Source organism: Phalacrocorax carbo, chromosome 6 (genome assembly GCF_963921805.1).
Source record: "Phalacrocorax carbo chromosome 6, bPhaCar2.1, whole genome shotgun sequence".
NCBI classification, from domain to species: Eukaryota; Metazoa; Chordata; class Aves; order Suliformes; family Phalacrocoracidae; genus Phalacrocorax; species Phalacrocorax carbo.
The window spans coordinates 7,466,143-7,486,438 of NC_087518.1; the positions used below are offsets into that span (position 1 = coordinate 7,466,143).

The 20,296-nt window shown below is 46.9% G+C and overlaps 1 protein-coding gene across 3 annotated transcripts in view; it reads right to left on the reverse strand.

Moving 5' to 3' along the window:
* The window catches only part of LOC104050704 (monocarboxylate transporter 2), a 28,248-nt gene extending 22,860 nt beyond the window's left edge, over window positions 1-5,388 (reverse strand). For 2 of the 3 annotated variants that reach the window (XM_064453511.1, XM_064453509.1), the window contains exons 1-2: window positions 5,199-5,388; window positions 4,267-4,526 (exon numbers count right to left, since the gene is read on the reverse strand). In XM_064453511.1, coding sequence (XP_064309581.1) covers window positions 4,267-4,483 — 217 coding nt within the window. In that variant the 5' untranslated portion in view covers window positions 4,484-4,526; window positions 5,199-5,388. The remainder of the gene's footprint in view (window positions 1-4,266; window positions 4,527-5,198) is intronic. The other variant, XM_064453512.1, reaches the window with a different exon arrangement.
* Window positions 5,389-20,296: the final 14,908 nt, after the last annotated feature.

Sequence of the window (20,296 nt, forward strand, 5' to 3'; positions counted from 1 at the left end):
AAGCCAAAGCCTCAGGTGGTCACTGTAAATCTGCATCCATGCTGTCAAAGTCAACAGAGCTACTCCAGTGGAGATTGGGGTTAGTCCATGTGACCGTTTTCAGAAAATACACTTCATTTGCATTATTTACAAAATGCAAACATAAGCTCTGTTACACAGTAAGCAGCACAGCCTAAAAACAAGTCCCCACATCAATGAGCACGCCAAGGAAACAAGGGACTGTCTCCCGAGGATGTTTGCAAACAAAAGCTGTTGTCAGTGAGAGCATCGGACCCTGCCAAGGTGCCGGGCAGCACGGCTGCCCTGAGCTCCCAGGGACAGAGGGAGCCAAGCAGGGTGGCCGGGTCAGTCGTCGTGGGGGACATCCCTGTGCTCAGACGCCAGCCTTGCTGCCCTGAGTGCTGGCTCCAAGAGCCATAGCACAGCCCAGAGATGTGGCTGAACACCAGGGAGGGGACAGCAACACTACAGCCTTTCCCTGAAGCCAACCGAGCAAACAGCAGAGCCGGTGCATTCTTGAGGAAAGCTCTTTATCTACATGGCCACCTTCCAAATCATGACCATTTACTGCTGCTGGGGCAGGGGTGGAGGTGAAGCAAGTCTGGGGCTTTCCTTTCGTGGCTGTGATGCTCCCACACGACACCAGCAAATGCACCACTTGGCCCCTCCAGCCTCCCAGGACGCAGGGCCTGATGCCTCACGTAGGAGATGCTTAGTGCACCCAGCACAGCTCCTGCATGGTTGTAACCCACCCACCCCTTCACCTCCACGCAGGCTGTGACTGTTCTGCCTCACCACTGAGTTGGGAGAGGAAGGGAAGGAATGGACAAGCCATGGCAATAATTACCTGGTTTAGTAACTCTACTAGTTACTCAGGGCTATGTTGAAAGCTTCCTTTGGCATTTTTAGAATTTTGGGGTTTTTTTCAGAAAAGATTAGCAAAAATCCAGTGTTAAACTATTTTCTAGTTTTTCAGCAAAGTAAATCAAGCTTTGCTGCACAGGCATCCTAACAGCTCTATCAGGCACCGCAGCAGAGCAAGACTTTGGCAGCCCACATGAACCAGTGCCCCATTCCTTTAATGAGAATTTCCAAATCACTGAAGTCGTTCATAAGTCAAACCCACTCTGGCGTTAAATGCCCAGTCAATCAAATTAGATACATTAAATACGCTCTTGGGCACATATGTTTCATTTGCTCCGTGTTCTGCAAACTCCCACCGCAGCCCTGTCTGCAGCCACTGAGCGACTTGGCATCTCAGCCTGGATCACTGCGGAGAGAGGGACGATCAAACAAGCACAAATCGTATTCAAAGGCAGAGCAGAGGAGGGGAGGACTATTAAATGGACATAACTCTGAGCAACTGCACGGCAAGTGGGAAGGTACAAAGGTACAATCACCTGCAATTGAGTCTAACAGTGCCCAGTTGTATCATCTCCCATATTACTGTAAAATAGCATAAGGGAGGGTAAAGTCAAAGCTCCTTGCAAAAAGGCAGGAGACAGTTAATTGGGATAAAAGTCCACTACAACATCCCAGGTACAGAGCACATGGCACTGGATTGAACTCTTGGAGAGAAAGAGATGAAAGTGGGTTGGAAAGTCTGCAGGCAGGAGAAGGCAGAGGTGATCAGAGCAGCATTTTACCCGCTCCAGAGCCAGCTCATCAGCCATGACCTGCACCCCAAGAGGCTCAAGCACCCCAACTACACCCCTGCAAGCAACTTCAGGCACTGCCAGGTGCGGGGTTAATCTATAGAGCATGTTCCTTACTCGGTCATAGTCAGGTACAAAGCATCTCTTCCGTACCAGAGGGTGGGGGAACATGATTTTATTGGAAGACAAAGTGGAGCTGGCAACAACCCACAGAGGCAGCCAGGGAGCCGCCAACCTACAGGCAACTACTTTGGCGCATTTATTGCAGCATTATGGGACAGACCATGGGATATCGCTTCAGCACATTGCAGTCTGCAGAAGGGACATGGTTTTGAACCATCAAGGTCTCCTCCCACCTCATGGCAGAGCAGGGTTTCCCACTGTTTCACTGTGGATGATGGTGGTTGAAATCATAAGATCATCATCATGGTGCCTTGAGCCCCAGCTAACATCTAGCCAAGACTGAGTGCAAAGGAAGAAGCAGCATTTCCCCAGGAAGACTTGCACTGTATGAGCCCTGAGCTACTGGGAAGACAGTGGGAAACATGTTAGGGACCCAGCCATCAGTGAGAGCAGGGGACGTATTAAGCACACTCACCTCTATTAAAACCCCAAGCACAGCCTTCCCAAAAAGTGATGTCCTAATTTTAGTATCAGACCACAACATTTACAGCAGCCTCCACTCCTTTGCATACTTTTGGTACCAAATATTAGCCCTCTCTCTTTGACTTCCAAACCAGGCAGCTTCCTAGACACTCCTCTGTAGGCAACTGAACACACCAAAGGCATGGGCTGCCTACTTTTATTTTTTTTCCCACCTGACTGCTTCAGAGACATTCCACGTAATTTTCCCCAGCCCTTTAAAACAGCATTTAAGTAGCATCCCCATGGCAGTGTTTCCCTCCCGCAGAGCAACCCACTTGCTCCTGTTCAGCCTGTACAGAGCCCGACTGTTTCCTTTTCACTGCAGACTGCTTATTTATATTCTGGGGGCTGAGGAAAAAGTGCTTACCTCTGCATTTAATAACAAGCCCCAGTGGAAATCTATCCCAAAACCTCAACACTCTCCAGGGCCCGGGCTCCACATCCCATCAGGGAGGGCAAGGGGGTGGCCTGGGACAACGGCACTGGTTTAAGTGAAGGATTTCTCTTTCTAAATCACTGCTTGGGTTTTGCCCTTGAAGTTCTCCATTTGTAGGTTCTCAAACAGGAACTCAGCCCTCGCAGAGCTACTCTCCGTGGGACCAAGCCTTTGCAGTGGGTTACAATAGAGTGGATTACAATAGGCTCTGATTCAAGCATCACTTCCACTTTACAAACCTTTACAAAGCATCTTTACTTTCATTACTAACTGTGTGCTCCAAAAATCACTACAGTGCATTACTAAAAAAAAAAATCCCTTTTTAAAAACAAATAATATTTTCAGAATTGCTTTAATAGCCAGGATAAATATTGATGAAGTTTCCTGCAATTACGGAGCATGGTTCCTGTCTGCCTCCCACTGCAGATTTAATCAGCCAGCCCAAGTTTTTTATTGAGTCATGAAAGTAGTATCAAAATTATAAAAAAAGTGCAAAGTTATATGCACTGCTTTGCACTGATAAGAATGATTGACTCTGGCAATTTCATTGCTGTAATTATAAGCTGCCACAATAAACAAGCAGCTACTTCATTTAATGCTCTACTCCACGCTCACCCTTGGCTGAAACCCAGGTGAAGCTATTTCACACCAGCCTGTTCTCAGGGCTTTTTCACTGATGCCCACAGAAAGCTTTCATAGCTAATTTCCTGATTTCTGGGTAGGGGACCACCGCCGCTGCCATCAACAACATGCCAGGTCCGGCCCACGCTGGCACTTCACAGCCTCTTGGGTGCAAAGTTACCAACTTGTGTCCAAGCAAGACGGGAGGATGCCAGTGTCTCTTTGAAACCGCTCGCCCGTCCCCTCACCACTTGGATACAGGGAGCAGAGCTGGTGCTGCCCGCCTTTGGGGGAACAGTGGTGCTGTGTGACAGGGCCAAGGCCACGTTTTGTTTGTGGTGTCAGAGAACTCTGCCTGCGGCTGGCAGTGTGGCTGGGGAAGGAGATGCAGCAATGGGACGCACTGAGCAGCTCAGCCTCTGGTGCACAGGGGATACTGCACCCCTTTATAAAGGCTTCTGCGTAACACCTCGCCTGTATTAGTGAAATGAGCCCTGTTTTGAAAAGCAGTAAAGATGCTGCAAACCCAGCTAGAAATAAAGGGGATGTCAGCACCAAACTGGTCACAGACCATGTTTTCAAAGGCATTTGGAGTCCCCCACAGGCACCCAGAGGGGTCAAAAAATGCCTGTACCCGCTGAACCCAGTGACAAATTCCAAAGGCACCAGGGCTGTTTGAAAACCCCAACCAACACCATTTTACCTCTGAAAAACTGCCCCTTTAGGCTGTACATATGACTTGTTTCCCTAAACAACATTGGAATCATGCTCAGAAAATAAACCTGTTGACAGTGCCCGTGCAGATGGACACTGCTGCTTTCCCTGTACGCTGGCCCAAAGCAGAGATTTCTGTCTTATTTCTGCTTTTACAACACACTGCGCCACAGGGGCTGGTGCAGGTTTACTCACCTGCACCGTACGTCGTGGCCAACATGATGGAAGAGACCCACGCGATCTCGCTATAGGACGTGCCAAAGAAATCCTGGATTTCTTTGTAGAAGATGGCTATGCCTTTGGGGAAGGCGTACGCGAAGCCGATCGAAACGAAAGCGCCGAAGACCACCACCCAGCCCCAGCCGCCGTCCGGCGGGCCGGGGGCTCGCCCCGCATTAGCGGGGGGTGGCATGGCTGGGCTCTGTGAGCGGCCGCCCAGCGCTCCTCGGGACACCCTGAAAAACAAAGTGCAAAGGTGCGGGGTCAGTTCCGGAGATGCTGCTCCCCCAGACCCGCTGCCCAGTGCGCAGCGACAGCATCGCCCCAACGCAGCATCAGTCTGGTCGGTTATTTCTCACGTCGCACCCCACCCCTGCCACTTTGGGTTGCCATTTGATGCGGAGAATATCGGCTAGATTAACAGTGGTTCCTGGCAGCCGTACTGGGGGGGAGGCCCCGCCCCGGACCCCCTCCGCACGGCCGCAGCCCCCGGACACGCGTGGGACCCCGCGCCCGCCAAGCGGCAGCACCCACCTGCGGGAGCGCGGCACCGGCGCGGCCACGGACGGGGACGGGGACGGGGACAGGGACAGGACAGGGACCGGACAGAACGGGACGGGAGCAGGACGGGGCGGGAGCCGCCCGCACCGCCCCACGCGGGACCGGCCCGCCTCGGCCCGGCTCCCACCCCGCCCCGGCAGACGGGGACACAGACCAAACGTCCTCCGGGTTTCATACGCCTTTCTGCTTTTCCCTTTTTCCCTTTCCCCCTTGTTTCTCCTTCTCTCCCCCCCCACCCCCGCAGCAGCCCCTAGCCACGCCGCGGGCGTTAATTAAACCATACTCGGGTATTCAAATGGAATTATTCCCCCCCCCCCCGTTTCCACCAGCATCCCAGCTCTTTTCACCTTACAAAGTCGCAGGGTGCTCTCCTGTCCCCATACCACTACACCATTGCAGATTCGTGCAGCTGCCCGCCCGCCGTTTATGTTCACCAATTCGCTGTATATTCTAGTTTATACATTGGACTCCGCTTGGGAAAACATTAGCAGTGTTTGCTCTTGCTGGGAAGTTGCAGTTGCGCTACCAGATGTGCATCTTGCCCAACCTTGCCTCCCCCTGGCTTAAGTAACAGCCCCACGGGTTTTGGAGAAATTCAGCCACATGCCCTCCCAGCCCCAGTTTTGGGGAAATTCATACGGAGATGGCAAGTGTCAGCACCCTGTCACCTCCCGCTCTGCCTCCAGCCCCCCGGGAGAGGGACATCTTCTTCCCTCCATGTGTAACCATGAAGACTGGGGGGATGATTTGGGCAGATTGCAGACATTTTGCCTGCAAATCGGTTACATGCCCTGCATTGCAAATGTGGCCCTTTCTTCCCGGGTCCCCTAAGCAAAGCTTCCATTCCCCCTTGGCTTCTCTGCATTTTAAGGCTCAGACCAACTCTTCCCTAACATCCTATAAGGCTGTATTCAGCCTGTTTTCAGAAAAGACACCCTAACACACTAAAACCAAGCCACGCTAGTTAAGCGTGTGGAAATCAGCTGGTTTTTAAATCTGCATTTAAACACTGCTGCTGTTCACATTTTTCTTCTCTTCTTTTTAAGCCAAGTGCCACCCACGTGGCAATGTCACAGGGGGCACTGGGGTCTCCCCCTCCTGCTCTGCCAGAGACAGCAGGTCCCTCTGCCTGCCCACACCCCCTGCATGGGGATGCCCAGAGTCCGTCCCAGATAGTCTGGGAAAGAGCAAATCCCTGTGCTCATGGGGGGCTCTGTAAGGCTTTGTGCTGTCCCGCCTGACACGCTTCTGGACCCATACACAGCTCTTCCCTCCCCAAAGGCTTGGGGCGACAAACCTTGCTGTTCAGGCTGGTGTTTCTTCTCTAATTTTGGATTAGGTTTTAACAGCGGTACTGCTTTCGGTTCTGGTACAAACACGTCAATCTAATGAAACGAGAAGGAGCCCCCTGCCACCCTGTTTCCACCCTCCCTCCGATGTTCCCAAAAGAGAGTCTGTTACTGTAAATCCCATTTTTTCTGAATATGCAATTAAGCAATAATGGGGGGGGGGGGGGGTGTATATGGAAATCAGTGCCTTGCTCAGTAATTTTCCTGGCACAGTTAATCTAGAACTTTAAAGATCTCTTTACAACACTCTGTAAGATGTTTTATTACTACTATTTCTTTCTTCCTATAAAACTGAGTAAACTTATCCAGAGACCTTTACTCTCTGGTGCAGGGTCACAGTGTGATGACCTGGGGAATTTTGTTTTGGTACAGCCCAGACCCACTTTATGGGCCATAAGGATACCCGCTTTTACTGTATCGCCTGTACGACGTACAGCCCTGCGTGCACGAAGGCACAGGGTGCAGAGGCGGGCAGTCTGCCATCGCAGGAGACAATTAAAGTCTCTCTGGTATGAAAACCCTGTCTGCAGCTGAACAAGGGGATGGCCAAGGGGACGGGGCTGTTTTCTTCTATTTTGCTGCAGAGGGATGAGGGTTTGGATTAGTGTTTTTCTAATAAATGGGAATTAATTTTGTTTCAGCAGCTGGTTTCTGTGTTTTTGCCGAAAATAAGAAAATGAACCAGATCTAAATAAACACACCTGAGGTTGAACTTGGGCACATTCTTAGCATCAGCGCAGAGGCTGGGAAGGGCAGATGGAAGCTCCTGGGAGCAGAGGGATGAAGAAGCAGCCAAAACTCCAGCCATGACCTCAGCTGGAAGATGGGACAGTTTCCTTCTGCAGAAATGCTAAATTTGGTATAATGTTGAAGAATTTCCCCTGCAGCAAACCCTGGCATGACACCTCCTGGGTAAAAGTTCACACAAACTGGTGGCAAAACTAAATCAGGAAATCAGTTGCAGCAGGAGATATGGAGGGAACAAATTATCTCTAAAGATGTCTGAAATTGATTAGTCTTTGCCCTCCTGCCTGTCGCTGCTCTGAAGATATGCTTGCAAACTAAGCACGACAGCCTGAGGGCAGAGGGAGGGACTGACAGCAGAAATCCTGGGCTCACGAGGTCAAAAAGGACTTCCTAGCGATTTGGGGAGACTTGGGCTCATCTCTTGGTAGCTGCCTATGTGAGTGCTCCCCATCCATTTCGGGAGCACAGCCCCCCCCACGAGCCGGGCTCAGCTTACTCATCCACAGACAGCAGATGCTTCCTGGAGGGCAGGTTTTTTAATTTGTTGGCAAGCGGCAACAAAATTGATTAAAATTGCAAAATACCTTTTCAATTTACTAATTTCCCTATCGCAGTCCTCCATGTAAATAAGTGACTGCTATTGTATTCCCAGCACTCCACTCCAGAGCTGTTGAAAGAAGAGGGGCAAGGGGGGAAAAGAGGCTGGGAGCAAGGTAGAATCTGAACCTCTTCCTCTCTCCCTAAAAGGGCCCATTTTCCAATATTTGCAAAGCTTTCTGTGACAGTTCCTATATTTTATGTTAAAATTTTTAAATCAAATTAACTAATCTCCTTCACTTATTGAAGTCCAAGGCTGGATAAAAAATATTTAAAATACCAGGTCACGAAAAAAAGTGAGTAGTGTTGACAACTTGAATGTTTTTCTTTTCCTGGGGGGGGGGGAACCCACAGAAAAAAAACAACCCTGGGCTCCCCTGGGAATGGAAAGCATTTCTATTCATTCTCAGTGGTCCACTTTGGTATTTGGAAAGAATTTTGTTCGAAGCCTTTCATGCAAGGCATTTTATTGCAGCCAAAGGTAGGAGCTACAACTCTATAACCCCAACAGTGTTTTTCCTTATTTGAGTCTTTGAAAGTCAATTAAAGGCTTTAGAAATTGCTTCCACATTAAAGAAAAAAAATCCATTCCTATCTCTGCTGCATCAAAACAGCATCAGGTAAGTAAGCACCTAAAGAGGTTACTCTGCACTTCTTTAAAGTGTCTTGATTCTCACTTCCGTGGCACACCCACATTTCTCAAAACTATTCTATTGGCATTTTCCATTTGCTCATAAAATGCATCAGCAGTGAAATCCAATCCATAACCACAGCTTAAATGGAGCTTCTGAACTTAAGCATGAGATTATAAGCAGCAATAGTCCACAAAACTGAAGGGATGACCCCCATGGCCCAGGATGCGATACTATTGCTTTCCTCAGTGCCATCTGTCTTAGGAGACAGATATCCCAGTCCTTCAAAAATAGGTCTACATGTTTGTCTTCCTAATAATATTCTTAACTTTTTCCAAGGGATCAACCCATACTAATATAGATTATTATAGAATTATAGAATCGTAGAAAGGTTTGGGTTGGAAGGAACCTTTAAAGATCATCTGGTTTCAACCCCCCTCCCATGGGCAGGGACACCAGGTTGCTCAAAGCCCCATCCAGCCTGGCCTTGAACACTTCCAGGGATGGGGCATCCACAGCTTCTCTGGGCAACCTGTGCCAGTGCCTCACAGCCCTCATAGTGAAGAACTTAGGAAAAGGTTTGAATTCAGCAAAAATCTTGGCTCTGGACCCCAACCAGATGCAATCATGAAATGCAAGCCTGTGGGGAGATCAATAGTTCCCTCCCTCCATGGCGAGTGCAGAACTACTCTTATCCCCCTGCACTCTCCTCACCACTGAGCATGACTGGGTTGGTACAACACATTCCTCAGTGTTCAGCCACAAGACCTCCAGCATTCAGGGATTTACCACTAATATTTTCATGCTTGAGGTTTTAATTAAAGGGAACCTAAACTTGCCCAGCAGCTCCTGGGGCACCGAGCAGCGGGAGGGATGCAGGCAGCACCCCACCAACACAGCACCCACGCATGGTCCAAACAGGGCACGTGGGTCAAGCACAGCCAATCTGCAACCCTTGACATCCCTATGGCTATTTTATAGAGACCTCTCATTTCCACACAGCCTCCCCATGGCTGTGTGAGATGTTCTGTTGCAGGCAGAACCACCAGCCCCACGCGTCCCTGCGCTTGGCAGTGGGGTGACACCACATGGAGCCAAGGGATGTTGGTGCTGGTGCGGCTCAGAACCACCCAGGACGCTGGCAGAGCCTCATGGCTCTGCTTTCCACTGAGTAAAGTTTTACAAGAGGGTCAAGGAGAGGTCAAAACAGAAAGTTATGAAATGTCAAACTTGCTTTTTGCTAAGCCCCAGTATTAATGGCACAGAGGCCAGGCAGGCAGAAGGATTCATACGGCATGAAATAACTCTCTCCAGAGCCAGCAAACCTCTTAGATGGCTCCAGCCCTAAGTCCATGCGATCAAACCAGCCAGGTGCATGAAGCATCGCTGCTAGATGTGCTGATTTCCTGGAGATCATAAAATAAACCAAGCAGTGACATCACTTCTGTTTTTTCCCTGTTGCAGGGCTTTAATCAGCAGCCCAAACCAAAACATTTGTGTTGGTAAAAAGATGGCTACAATTAATCTAAATCTAATAACTGCAATGTTTTCACTGGGGAATTAAAACAAATTATTCCTTTGCTATTGCATCTTCTTCTCATTTACATTTAAATCCTAGTAGGATCTCTCTCTGTTATATTTGGAAAATGACTGTAGAGAAAGGGAAAAACAACATGGTTGAAGTACTCAAAGATACATCAAGAATTTGGCTATTAACTTTAATGGCAGAAGTCTGGCAATGCCAAGCCTTGAATGATTGAAAATTAGCACAAATACTGTGGTTTTTTTCCCAAACATGGCTGAACGCTGAGCCTGGTGACATTTTAGATTGTGCACACAAACACGGGCAAGCAAACAACTGGGGCAGAAGGTTGTGTTGAAGGTGCAATTACACATTAGCCAGAGCAGAGCAGGTCACTCTTTCATTTGTACCGAAAGAAAAGGGGACTCCTTACCGCAAGACACAGTGTGCAGAGAGAAACATCTGTGCTCCCACCCTGTGGCTCTCAACTCCCAGACTCAAGCCCTGTTCTTCCTTGCTGTGAGGTTTTACCACAGGATAATGAGTTCATCCTTTTTTGCTTAAGGTAAACGCATGGCTAAGAAAGGCACTTCAGTGTTGTCAATGTACAATTACTACTGTACCCCAACTTATTCCAATTTGCCTTACCTACTTTATCTACCTGTTCTTATTTTGAAGCAAAAGCACACCAAAAAAAAAAACAACCCAGCACTGGTAAACACAACCTGTGTCGCACAGGTCCCACCCTGCAGATCCCCAATGCCTGCTATGGACTACCTGACCCCACTGGGGACACCTGGTTACACCAGCAACAGAGGCAGCAGCTTCCTCCACCCTGGAGCACCTTCTGTCACTTTCAGCCAAATCAGAGTCACTGCAAAATGCCAGTTTTACTTAAAATAATTCATTAATAATTAATTAATTAATATTTAATTTCCTATGACCCTGTGCATCCCTTCACTTACAAAATTGTGAAATGATGGTAATATACTAAAAAGGCAGTGACAAAGGATTTATCCTTGAAGTTGTTTCCAAGTGCACTGTTTACCCCTGCCTTGAGTTACCCCAACACATATTCCACGCGATGCATGCTAGGTACCTTAGATCTGTTTGCTTATGATGCTAATTCACTACATTTTTCACCCTGAATGAATTTAGCTGATCTTCACAAGGTCACAGCTTGCAAACACAGAGGGAGTTTCTGGGTGGCAGATGTACCCACCGGGTACTGAAGCCCGCACGTGTGGGCTCCAGCTCGCCTCCACTGAGCCCACAGGTCTCCCGTGGCTTCTGATGGAAATGTTCTTGTGAAAGTTTCCTTACTCATTTCAGTGAAAAGGAACCAGGTTAGCAAAGATCTGCAGCTTAGACTTGCAAAACTAATCCAAAGATTTGTGACTGCAGGGTCCGAACGCACCCAGCCCCTTCAGAGCACCAAGGCACAGCCCTAAGCAGCAGTGACACAGCCGGGTCCAGCAGACCACTGCTGTCTCCAGCCCAACTCCAGAGCTGTCCTGCCACACATAGACTCTCAAGTGGCTGTCAACAGGACAGAAAGAGGATCACCTGCCTCAGGGCTGCCTGAGTAACACTTCAACAAGGTGGAGAACTTTAGATCTCATTAAACCCTCCTGATGTTTGAGAGAGGAAGGATTTTACAGGGATGCCATGAAAAGTGTGTCCTGCTCCAAAACAACAGAAAGCTGCCACTGCATGCTGCGGGCTGAGTCTGAATTGAGGGTCAGCAGGTCCTTGGCTTGGGGACAGGGGAATGTCACGCAGGTTTGCAAGTAGTCTCCGGACACCGTTGTTTGCAGATCATAGTACTCTGAGCCATTACATAATGCAGGTATTTTCCAAAAAAATTAACCCCACCTCACCCAACTTTTCAAGGTATTAGAGGGATAGTCAATTAAAACTACAGAAAACTATCATAAAGAGGCAGCTGGGGCTTTGTTGTCTTTTTTTCCCATCAAATAAAACTGTTGTGACAAGTGATCGTAACTCCACTAAGGTTTCTGCTCTTGCTGTGAGTTCCCCAAGAAACCTTCCTCTAGGACTGTGCTGTTCCAGGAGCAGTTACTGCTGTTTGCTGCATATATGTAGGGCACCTTTTATTTGCTCCAAGGACAAGGATGCACCTAGCAGAAGCCAGTTTTGGCTGATACAGCACAGCTCTGGTCGCCAGCGAAGCTGCTAGACACTGCAAGAGAGAGGGTGGGAAGCAGGACTGCAGGATCAAGTCTGCAGCCACTTTGCACATAACCAGATTCATGGGATGGAGGAAACCCAGCAAGCTCCTTCATTCCCTTTCAAATGCAGTTTAGTGCTTGGGTACAGAAACAAGAAACAGAATCAAAGATGGGAAGAGATTAGTTCATCAACCATGCAGTGTGCCTAGCTGTGTCTGACCCTCTGTGCCTTTAACACAGGGTGATGCAATACACAATATTACTGTAGGTAAACTCAGCCAGGCTCTTGTGCCTGCATTTTCTGCATTGTTTTGCACTTCTGGCTGACCGTTGTCCAGCACATCAAGCACAATGCTTTAGTATTAACTTTCAAGGTCTTATACAGATTGTTCTTTGGGAGCTTGTTGAACTTTTGACACTATACATCCATGTTACCCCACAAGATCAAAAACAGGAGCATTTTGGTCCAAGCGTAGTATTTGCTCAAGCTTGCTATAATCCCACGTTTACAGACTGACCTTCCCAAGAGCACCCTAAGTGCACAGAAATTACTCCATAAGACCGGCTTCAAAGATGCACCTATTATTATCTAAGTCGTGTTTATAGGGCACTCCACCACTTAACATTCCTGGAGACCTTTGTGAAACTGAGTGTGTACAGACACAGACTTAATTTCTAAAACTTCATTCAGTTCTCAGCCCCCTTTCCTAAATACCATGCTTGGGGCTGAAATTTTCCAGGCTCCTAGCACTACAGATCAGCAGATCAGACTTTGCAGCTGAGGGATGAAATCCTGGTTCCACCGAAGGTGATGGCAAGGTGCCTGCTGACTTCGGTGCAGCCAAACTTTCAGCCAGAAACAATATTCAATGTTAATGTTTGTTGCAGCTTTTTTTTTTTTTTTTTTTAATTACTCTAGGGCAAAGAAACACATACTGTCTTAAAAGTCTACTGTGTAAACAGTTAGCTGTAGCACTTCTGAATATTGTAAAACTAAAATTTGTGTTTAAAGGCATAATTGTCCCTGAAGGATCCCCTGCATGCCCGCAACCACCCTGGGCAAACTTTGCTGATGCCTTCGTCCTCTCTCAAACACAGCATGCAGCTACACTGGAAGCTACAGAATTTTTCGAGATTTATGTTGGTGTAGCTGAAAGAAAGATCAAACTGAGTATTCAATTACTTATGCACTAAAAGATATTTATTCCCCAAGAAGAAACTCCTAAATCTGTTGTTATTGCCATTCCCTCTTCTATTACAATTAGCATGCTGCTGCTTTCAGATCTATGGAGATGTCAACACCATTTACTGGAAACAGCAACCGAAAGATGAGAACATGACAGGGAAATGTTTAGAATTATTAATCATTGGCAAGAACAGAGGAGATAATTGATCTCCTTTAATTCTAGAAGAGTCTATAACAATTACACAGGGATTCTTCCTAAGACTTTTTTCCCAAGATCTATTTCTTTCATAGTTTTTTGTTGGTTTGTTGTTTGGGGTTTTTTTAACCCAGATGCTACAGTGATTTAAAAACTGACTGAGGTGAAGAGCAACAGCTACCACACCACGGGACAGAACCCCAGAGAGGAAATGAGCTCATGCAGCAGTAAACACAAGTGTTTGTGAAAACGCCAGGAAAGGTGGGAGAGGCAGGACCCCCCTGCCAGCACTGAGTTCTTAGCCCAAAGTCTGTGTAAAGGTAAATGAAATGCTGAGAAGGAAAAGTCATCTTGCTTCACAGCGTCTCGTATTTTCCTGCTTATGCAGACACCCTCCTGTTGTTACATGCAACACCTGGGAAAGGCACTTGCATGCGTGGCTGTAGCTTATAATGATAGTTCTGCAGCAATAAGATTTCATAAAAGTCTGTATTTAAAGATGGGAAGATCAATGATAAAACCCACAAGTTTTACACTGAAACAGCTTCTTCCCCCATCAAGATCACTGGCAGCAGTTTCCTTGCTGAACTCCCTGCATCTTCGCGCGGGTGTCGAGGGCCGCTCAGGGAACATGGAAAACAAAAAGCCAGAAATATCAATCAATCTGAGTTATCTCTAACGTTCAGTGCTCAGTGTCAGACACCCAGTTTTCAGAGGGCCTGAACAACCACGCTGGGGAAACAAGCCCTCTAGCAGCCCCACACAGCCTGAGTCGCTTTTCAGTCTCTTGCTCAGACTGTTGGCCCTTCTCAGCTCCTGAGGTGAAACCACCAGAGCCAAACAGCGGCCACAGGATACACGTTCATTGTTTTAAGGGGAAATAGGTGCTCACTAGAGCTGCTGATTTAATAACCCTGAAAGTGAGCCTTTCTGTCCATCTGCAGCAGAGACTGTAGCCCAAACAGCCCAATGCAGCCTCCTTGCTGCCCAGCCGATCAATTCCAACCAGACCTGAAAAGGCTCTTTCTGCAAGCAGGGAAGCAACTCATGTCTCACACCTCTCTGGTCACGTACATCCCGAACCCCAAGCGTGCCAACCCGCCCCAGCGGGTTAGGAACATCGGTACCTGCCCGCTGGGAATGGGCTGAGACCAGCTGCTGGCTCGGTGGCAGTAGGAGCCTTCAGTCTCGCTTGACGAGGGCTGGATTTGAATCAGTAAGTAAAAAGTCACTTGCTCCCATGCCCAGCTTTCCAAGGCAAGCAATCATCTTAGGAATCGCATGCTCAATAACACTAGGCATGAGTTGTCAAAAGAGTAAAAACACAGGTTGTCCACGGAGCCACAGGCATTGCTCAGGGCACTGGCAGAGTGACCGTGTACCACTGCCCCGAGTGCCACGTGAGCCTTACAGAAACTTTCTCCTTTCACCTTAATCCATCCCATATCAGATGACAAAACAGGTCTTTTTTTTTATTGCCATGCAAAACCAGTTCCTAAAGTACATGAGATGAGTATGTGCAACGTCTGTACCCAGGGTGTACCCTCACGTTTGTAGCGTGTGACCCAGGAAGCCTCCAAACTGCACTGTCCCGAGGGCGAGGGGCTACTGAGAGGATCCCTGCTTCTACAACTTCTTTGCAATAGTCTTTCCTAAAATGTGTGTCGCTGACCTTGTTTGGAGGAATACAGGCTTGGGTAGATGTAGACAGTGTGGCTATTCTTGTGTTCTCAAGTGTTAATCCTTTTACATTTCACCCTTGCAAAACAAGCTAAGCAGAGCCAAGAGTCTGCTAAGAGCCCAGCAATAACCTCCAGCAGCCACACCTCACAGGCATCAGCAACCTAAAAGCAAGATGGTCCTCTACTAACCATTAACAAGAAGATAGGCACCAGCTACTCAGATCAAAGCAGCAGACTGGTATCTGGCATCAGTATCTGAGGCAAACATCCCCCTGAGAATATCCACTGGGTGATTTCATTATGAGGACAAGCAATACCTTCCCACAACCTTTGCACAACAGCAACTTTTGCAGCTGAGATGCAAGTACTCAGTGAATGTTTTCACTTGAAGTAACCAGTGGACACATTTGTCCTTTCATAAAGATTCTGCAGAGAGAAATCTAAAACATCATCCCTTAATAAATGACTTGCAGCAAGATTTTAGCAACAGAATTAGGGAATATTAAAAAACCTATTTACATACTATCTCAAGATTTACATGCATGTATTCCATGACTGTTCACCATCAAAACTTCAGGTTCTGAGTTTCCAGCACCTTCTGTACAATCATGAGTGCAAGAAATACATTTTTTAGTTCAAAAAGAAAGCCAAGAATATGAACAGAAGAAAAGATGCAACACTAAATATGCTGAAATATCTGTCCAAAACTCAAATAATTCCACCATGGCCAAGCCTCCATCCACATTTTTCTGATGAAATAAGCATTGGTGACATCACGTATGTCGTCAATAAAGTACTCAGCAGTACTGGTTTTCTCTGTTTTGCCAATGTACAACATCAGAAAACACAACACCAAACTTGCAGTTAGAGCTTTCCAAGAACTTTCTCAGAGGAATGTATTCTCCCCTCCCCTTTTAGTGTAGAGATCCAAACTCCTCTTTTCCAAAGAAAGATACGGTCTTGCCTCACTTACCTCCTCCGTAGGTGGTTGCACACATGATGGATGTTATCCAGGCAATCTGGCTGTAGGAGACACTGTAAACAGCCTGGAGCTCTTTAAAGTAGATTGTGAAAGCTTTAGGGAAGGTATATGCAAACCCAACTGAGATGGAGGCTCCAAACACCACTGCCCACCCCCATCCGCCGTCAGGGGGAATGTAGCCCAGGTCTGAAGGGGCTGGAGGAGACATGGTCAATCCAGATTTCAGAGCAAAAACCACTTCCTGGTGTCCTGCAGAGCAAAGGATATGCGTGTTTTGCAGAATATGCATAACATGTAACCAGGCATTGTTTTAAAGTCTAGCAAAATAATTTAGAGGTACAGAGGATCACCCACTCTTGAAACCTTGATCTTTTGCTGGCTACTAACAGTTTTATTGTTCAATTCCAACACAACCAAAATCACCCTGCCCTCTCCAATAGCACTGTCCAGCCCTTCCTCCTGCATTTTAAGTACACACCCTCAAAATACTCTCACAGCTTCCATGTTCAGGGATGGACCTCGTGCAGAACTGAATTTAATGCCTCCATTTTCTCTTCCACATCTGTCCAGTAGCTTGGTGTCTCACCTCAGGCTTCCGTAGGTTGCCCCTGTCACTGTTGCTCGGCCTGTCCCTCCGGAGAGAAGCAAATGCCACAGTTGTACTGGTTTTAGGGTAAACACTTCATTGCTTATTTTTCAGATGTGGGTGGAAAACCTTACGATTTCAGGTTATCCCTGCTTAAAAGAATAATTCCCACTACGCAAGCAGTGGGCGATAGGCCCCACAGAGCATCCAGCACCCCTGTTCTGCAGGGGGATGAGGCTTTCTTGGCTACTCGCTCCCCCGAGCCAACAAGAAAACTGCAAGCAACTGCTTGTAAAGAGGCTGAAGTTTCTTCCTACTTAGGGGCAGCAACTCCGCTTGTGCCTGGTGCCTGCCAGGTTAGCAGATTATGCTCAGGAGCAACACAGATCAAAGAGGGCATTCACTCATTTGCATTCTTCCCATTTTCCCTGGCCATTAAAATAAAATGAGGGTAAAAAGAAAAAAAGTAAAACCTATGTACCTCTCAGGAGTTAATCCACAAGTCTCCTCTCAAGGTCAAGACATTAAATCAAAGGGGAAAGGAAAAGGTCCCACAGCAAAGGGCGCCAGGTAGGTACACTTGCATCTTTGCAGATAAAAGGTGCTTTATTGCCTTTATATATTGCAAACTCAGAAGCAGGGGAAGCTGATAGGAAAGGGCATTGTCAGAGCTAATGGAAAGGAGCAGACCCAGGTATCAGCTGGACACATTTTGCTGAACCTCAGAGGCAGCAGTCAGTTACCCAGGCAGAGAGGGACCTTTGCTTATCTTGAAAAAATAAAAACCACTGTAGGGAAAGTACAGTGTAATTTGCATCTATTTGAGAGTCCACTGCCTCTTCAGAGATGCACTTTGGATTCAGACTGTAAGTAGGAGAACACTGCTGGAACAGCAGAGAAAAACCTGTTATTTTAAGCTAGTGGTGCATCTACAGATACACTCAAATTCATGCTTTCTTTCATCTACTTTCACAGCTGTTAAGTGATAACACTAACACGGGGCCCTTACACTACAGGCTTCAAGCTCCCCCTATGTCTGGACAACTGTTGCACACAGTAGACAGAGACCCATTTCCTCTTCTCCAACCTCAGCAGCATGCTGGGGCACTCCCAGATTGGGAATTGAACATACAGGCATTAAGACAAGGAGCTGAAAGCCAGTTCAAGAGCACGGTATAAATACAATGAGATCTGGCCCATAAACTCTCAAACTGCCATAAGCATTTATTCCCTGCTCTTCTCATGAAGACGTCGTCCCAGCGCCTCCCAATCCTCATTGTTAATAAGATACGATCTAACTCAAGTTTATCTATATTTTATAATGTTTTTGTGCTGATGGCATTATAAAGCTCAAAGGCATTCTCCTCTTCCCTGGTGTTATCCTCTGATGGTTTTACTGAGAGTAATCATATCCCTTTTACCCTTTACTTCATCTAGGTAAAGAAGCTGTATTACCCCCCCTCCCCCCCTTAACAAGGACCGTGGGAACAGAAAAGCTACCTTCCCCTGGTTACCCATTGTCATGATTTAACCCCAGCCAGCAACTGCGCCCCACACAGCCGCTCACTCGCTCTCCCCCGGTGGGATAGGGGAAAGAATCGGAAGAGGAAAAGTGAGAAAACTCATGGGCTGAGATAAAAACAGTTTAATAGATAAAGCAAAAGCTGCACACACAGGCAAAGCAAAACAAGGAATTCATTCACTCCTTCACCTGGGCAGGCAGGTGTTCAGCCATCTCCAGGAAAGCAGGGCTCCATCACACCTAATGGTTACTTGGGAAGACAAACACCATCACACCGAGCATGACATTGTACGGTGTGGAATATCCCTTGGGTCACTTGAGGTCAGCTGTCCCTACCACATCCCCTCCCAACTCCTTGTGCACCCCCAGCCCACCCACTGGTGGGGTGGGGTGAAAGGCAGAAAAGACCTTGACTCCATGTAAACGCTGCTCAGCAGGAACTAAAACATCCCTGTGTTATCAGCACTGTTTACAGCACAAACCCAAAACACAGCCCCATGCTAGCCTCTGTGAAGAAAATTATCCCAGCCAAAACCAGCACACCTCTGGCCACACTGCCAATCATTTTGGTGGCAAGTAAAAGTGGTGAAAGGGAAAACAGCCCCAACCAAGGGAACACCACATCACTTTTGGACAAGATTTCCAGATACAACAGGAAATACAGGGATGAGTTTAGGAAGTCCTCTGCAAAACACTCAGACCTCCACTGAAAGTTTTCAAGTGCCTCTGAAGATAATTGTTGCTTTTTCTCTACCATAACATTTCTTTCTTTTTTTTTTTTTTTAATCAGAGACTGAGACTGTTCACCTCCTTTTACACTTTATTTAAAGGAATTTATGTAAGCCCACGCTCAGTGTTGCAAAGGCATCACCACTGGTTCTGGAGGCCCTTAAACATTATGCTGGAGAAAGATCGCCACATGGCAGTCTCATGCTCATCCTTCTCCCTCGGCATCCACCACCAGCCACTGTAAACAAGAAGGACTTGTGGTCAGATCCAGCCTAACAGCACAAAGCGACAGCATTGCACACGTGGCTGCAAGCTTTGCTCTGCTGAGACCCACGTGAGGATTCATTACAATTAATAGCCCAGGATCCTCGCTGGAAGATGAGAGGAAGGTGTGGTGGAAGAAGTCCTTTTGCCTAATCACCCTTCAAATTAGAGTCAGTTTATTCCACTGCTTGTCCAGGATTATCACAGGTACATCTACACAGGCAAGTCCAAGCAGGCACAACTACTGCTCATCTTTTGATGTGACCACGTGCCTGCAAGGCTGGGGTAGGAGCTGTGCAGCCGCATGAGAGCCGTGTTGTGCTCCAGCAAGCAAGCCAGTCTGGTGTGTGTGGAAATGGGCAGGTAGAGAAACCCACAGTCTGTTCCCTTACTCAAAAGCACTCTTTAAATGGGCCAGGAGCTGCTGCACTCTTCTATTAGTTGCTCCAAGGGCCACCTGGCAAATGCACACATAAGAACTACTCAGCTCTTAACATAAAACTCCTCTGTCCAGAGCAGATGAGTAAAACCCAGTTTTAACTGGAGGAAACATTAGTCCAAAATACTAATATTTAATAATCCAGTCTTGAAGAACTCCAATTTCTACCTGGATAGCATCCAGCATGGCAAGAGAAGACCAACTAAGAAGTCTCTTACAACAACAAAAGAATAAATAAAAAAAATGTCCTGTTACACTATGAGAGATGCTATGGTATAATTTCAGCAGCAAGGAAGATCACACTCGCAAAGTTTGTCCTGTTCTGATATTAAGTAATAAAATGGTCTGACAGAAATTCACGGAACATTATTTTTCTATTACAGGCACCCAGAATATATGGAACAAGTTATTCTAATGCAGAATCTATTATCTCCCATCATCTAAGTTTTTCCATAGAAAAAAAATAATTGTCTTTTAGAATTACATTAACTATATTTCATTACTCTAAGGTGGGATTTTAAAAGAAAACCCAAGTTAAAGAGTAATAGTGGTGACGTTGGGATGACTGTCCATTGACAAGATGTTTAAGAGCTTTATGATTTATCAAATATGCATTTCAATTCACTGTCTCCATCTACGATAAGTCTACCCATTTTAGGCCATTCAAACATTATGGCAAATACCAACCTCCAAAAAATATTGACTTATCCTAGAGGTTCTGAAATGAGACAAAATAAAATTGATTAAGGGGTGACCATAGTGAGGACACATTTCCTTATTTAACTAATTATGTTTGGTATTCACAGTCTACCAAAGCTTA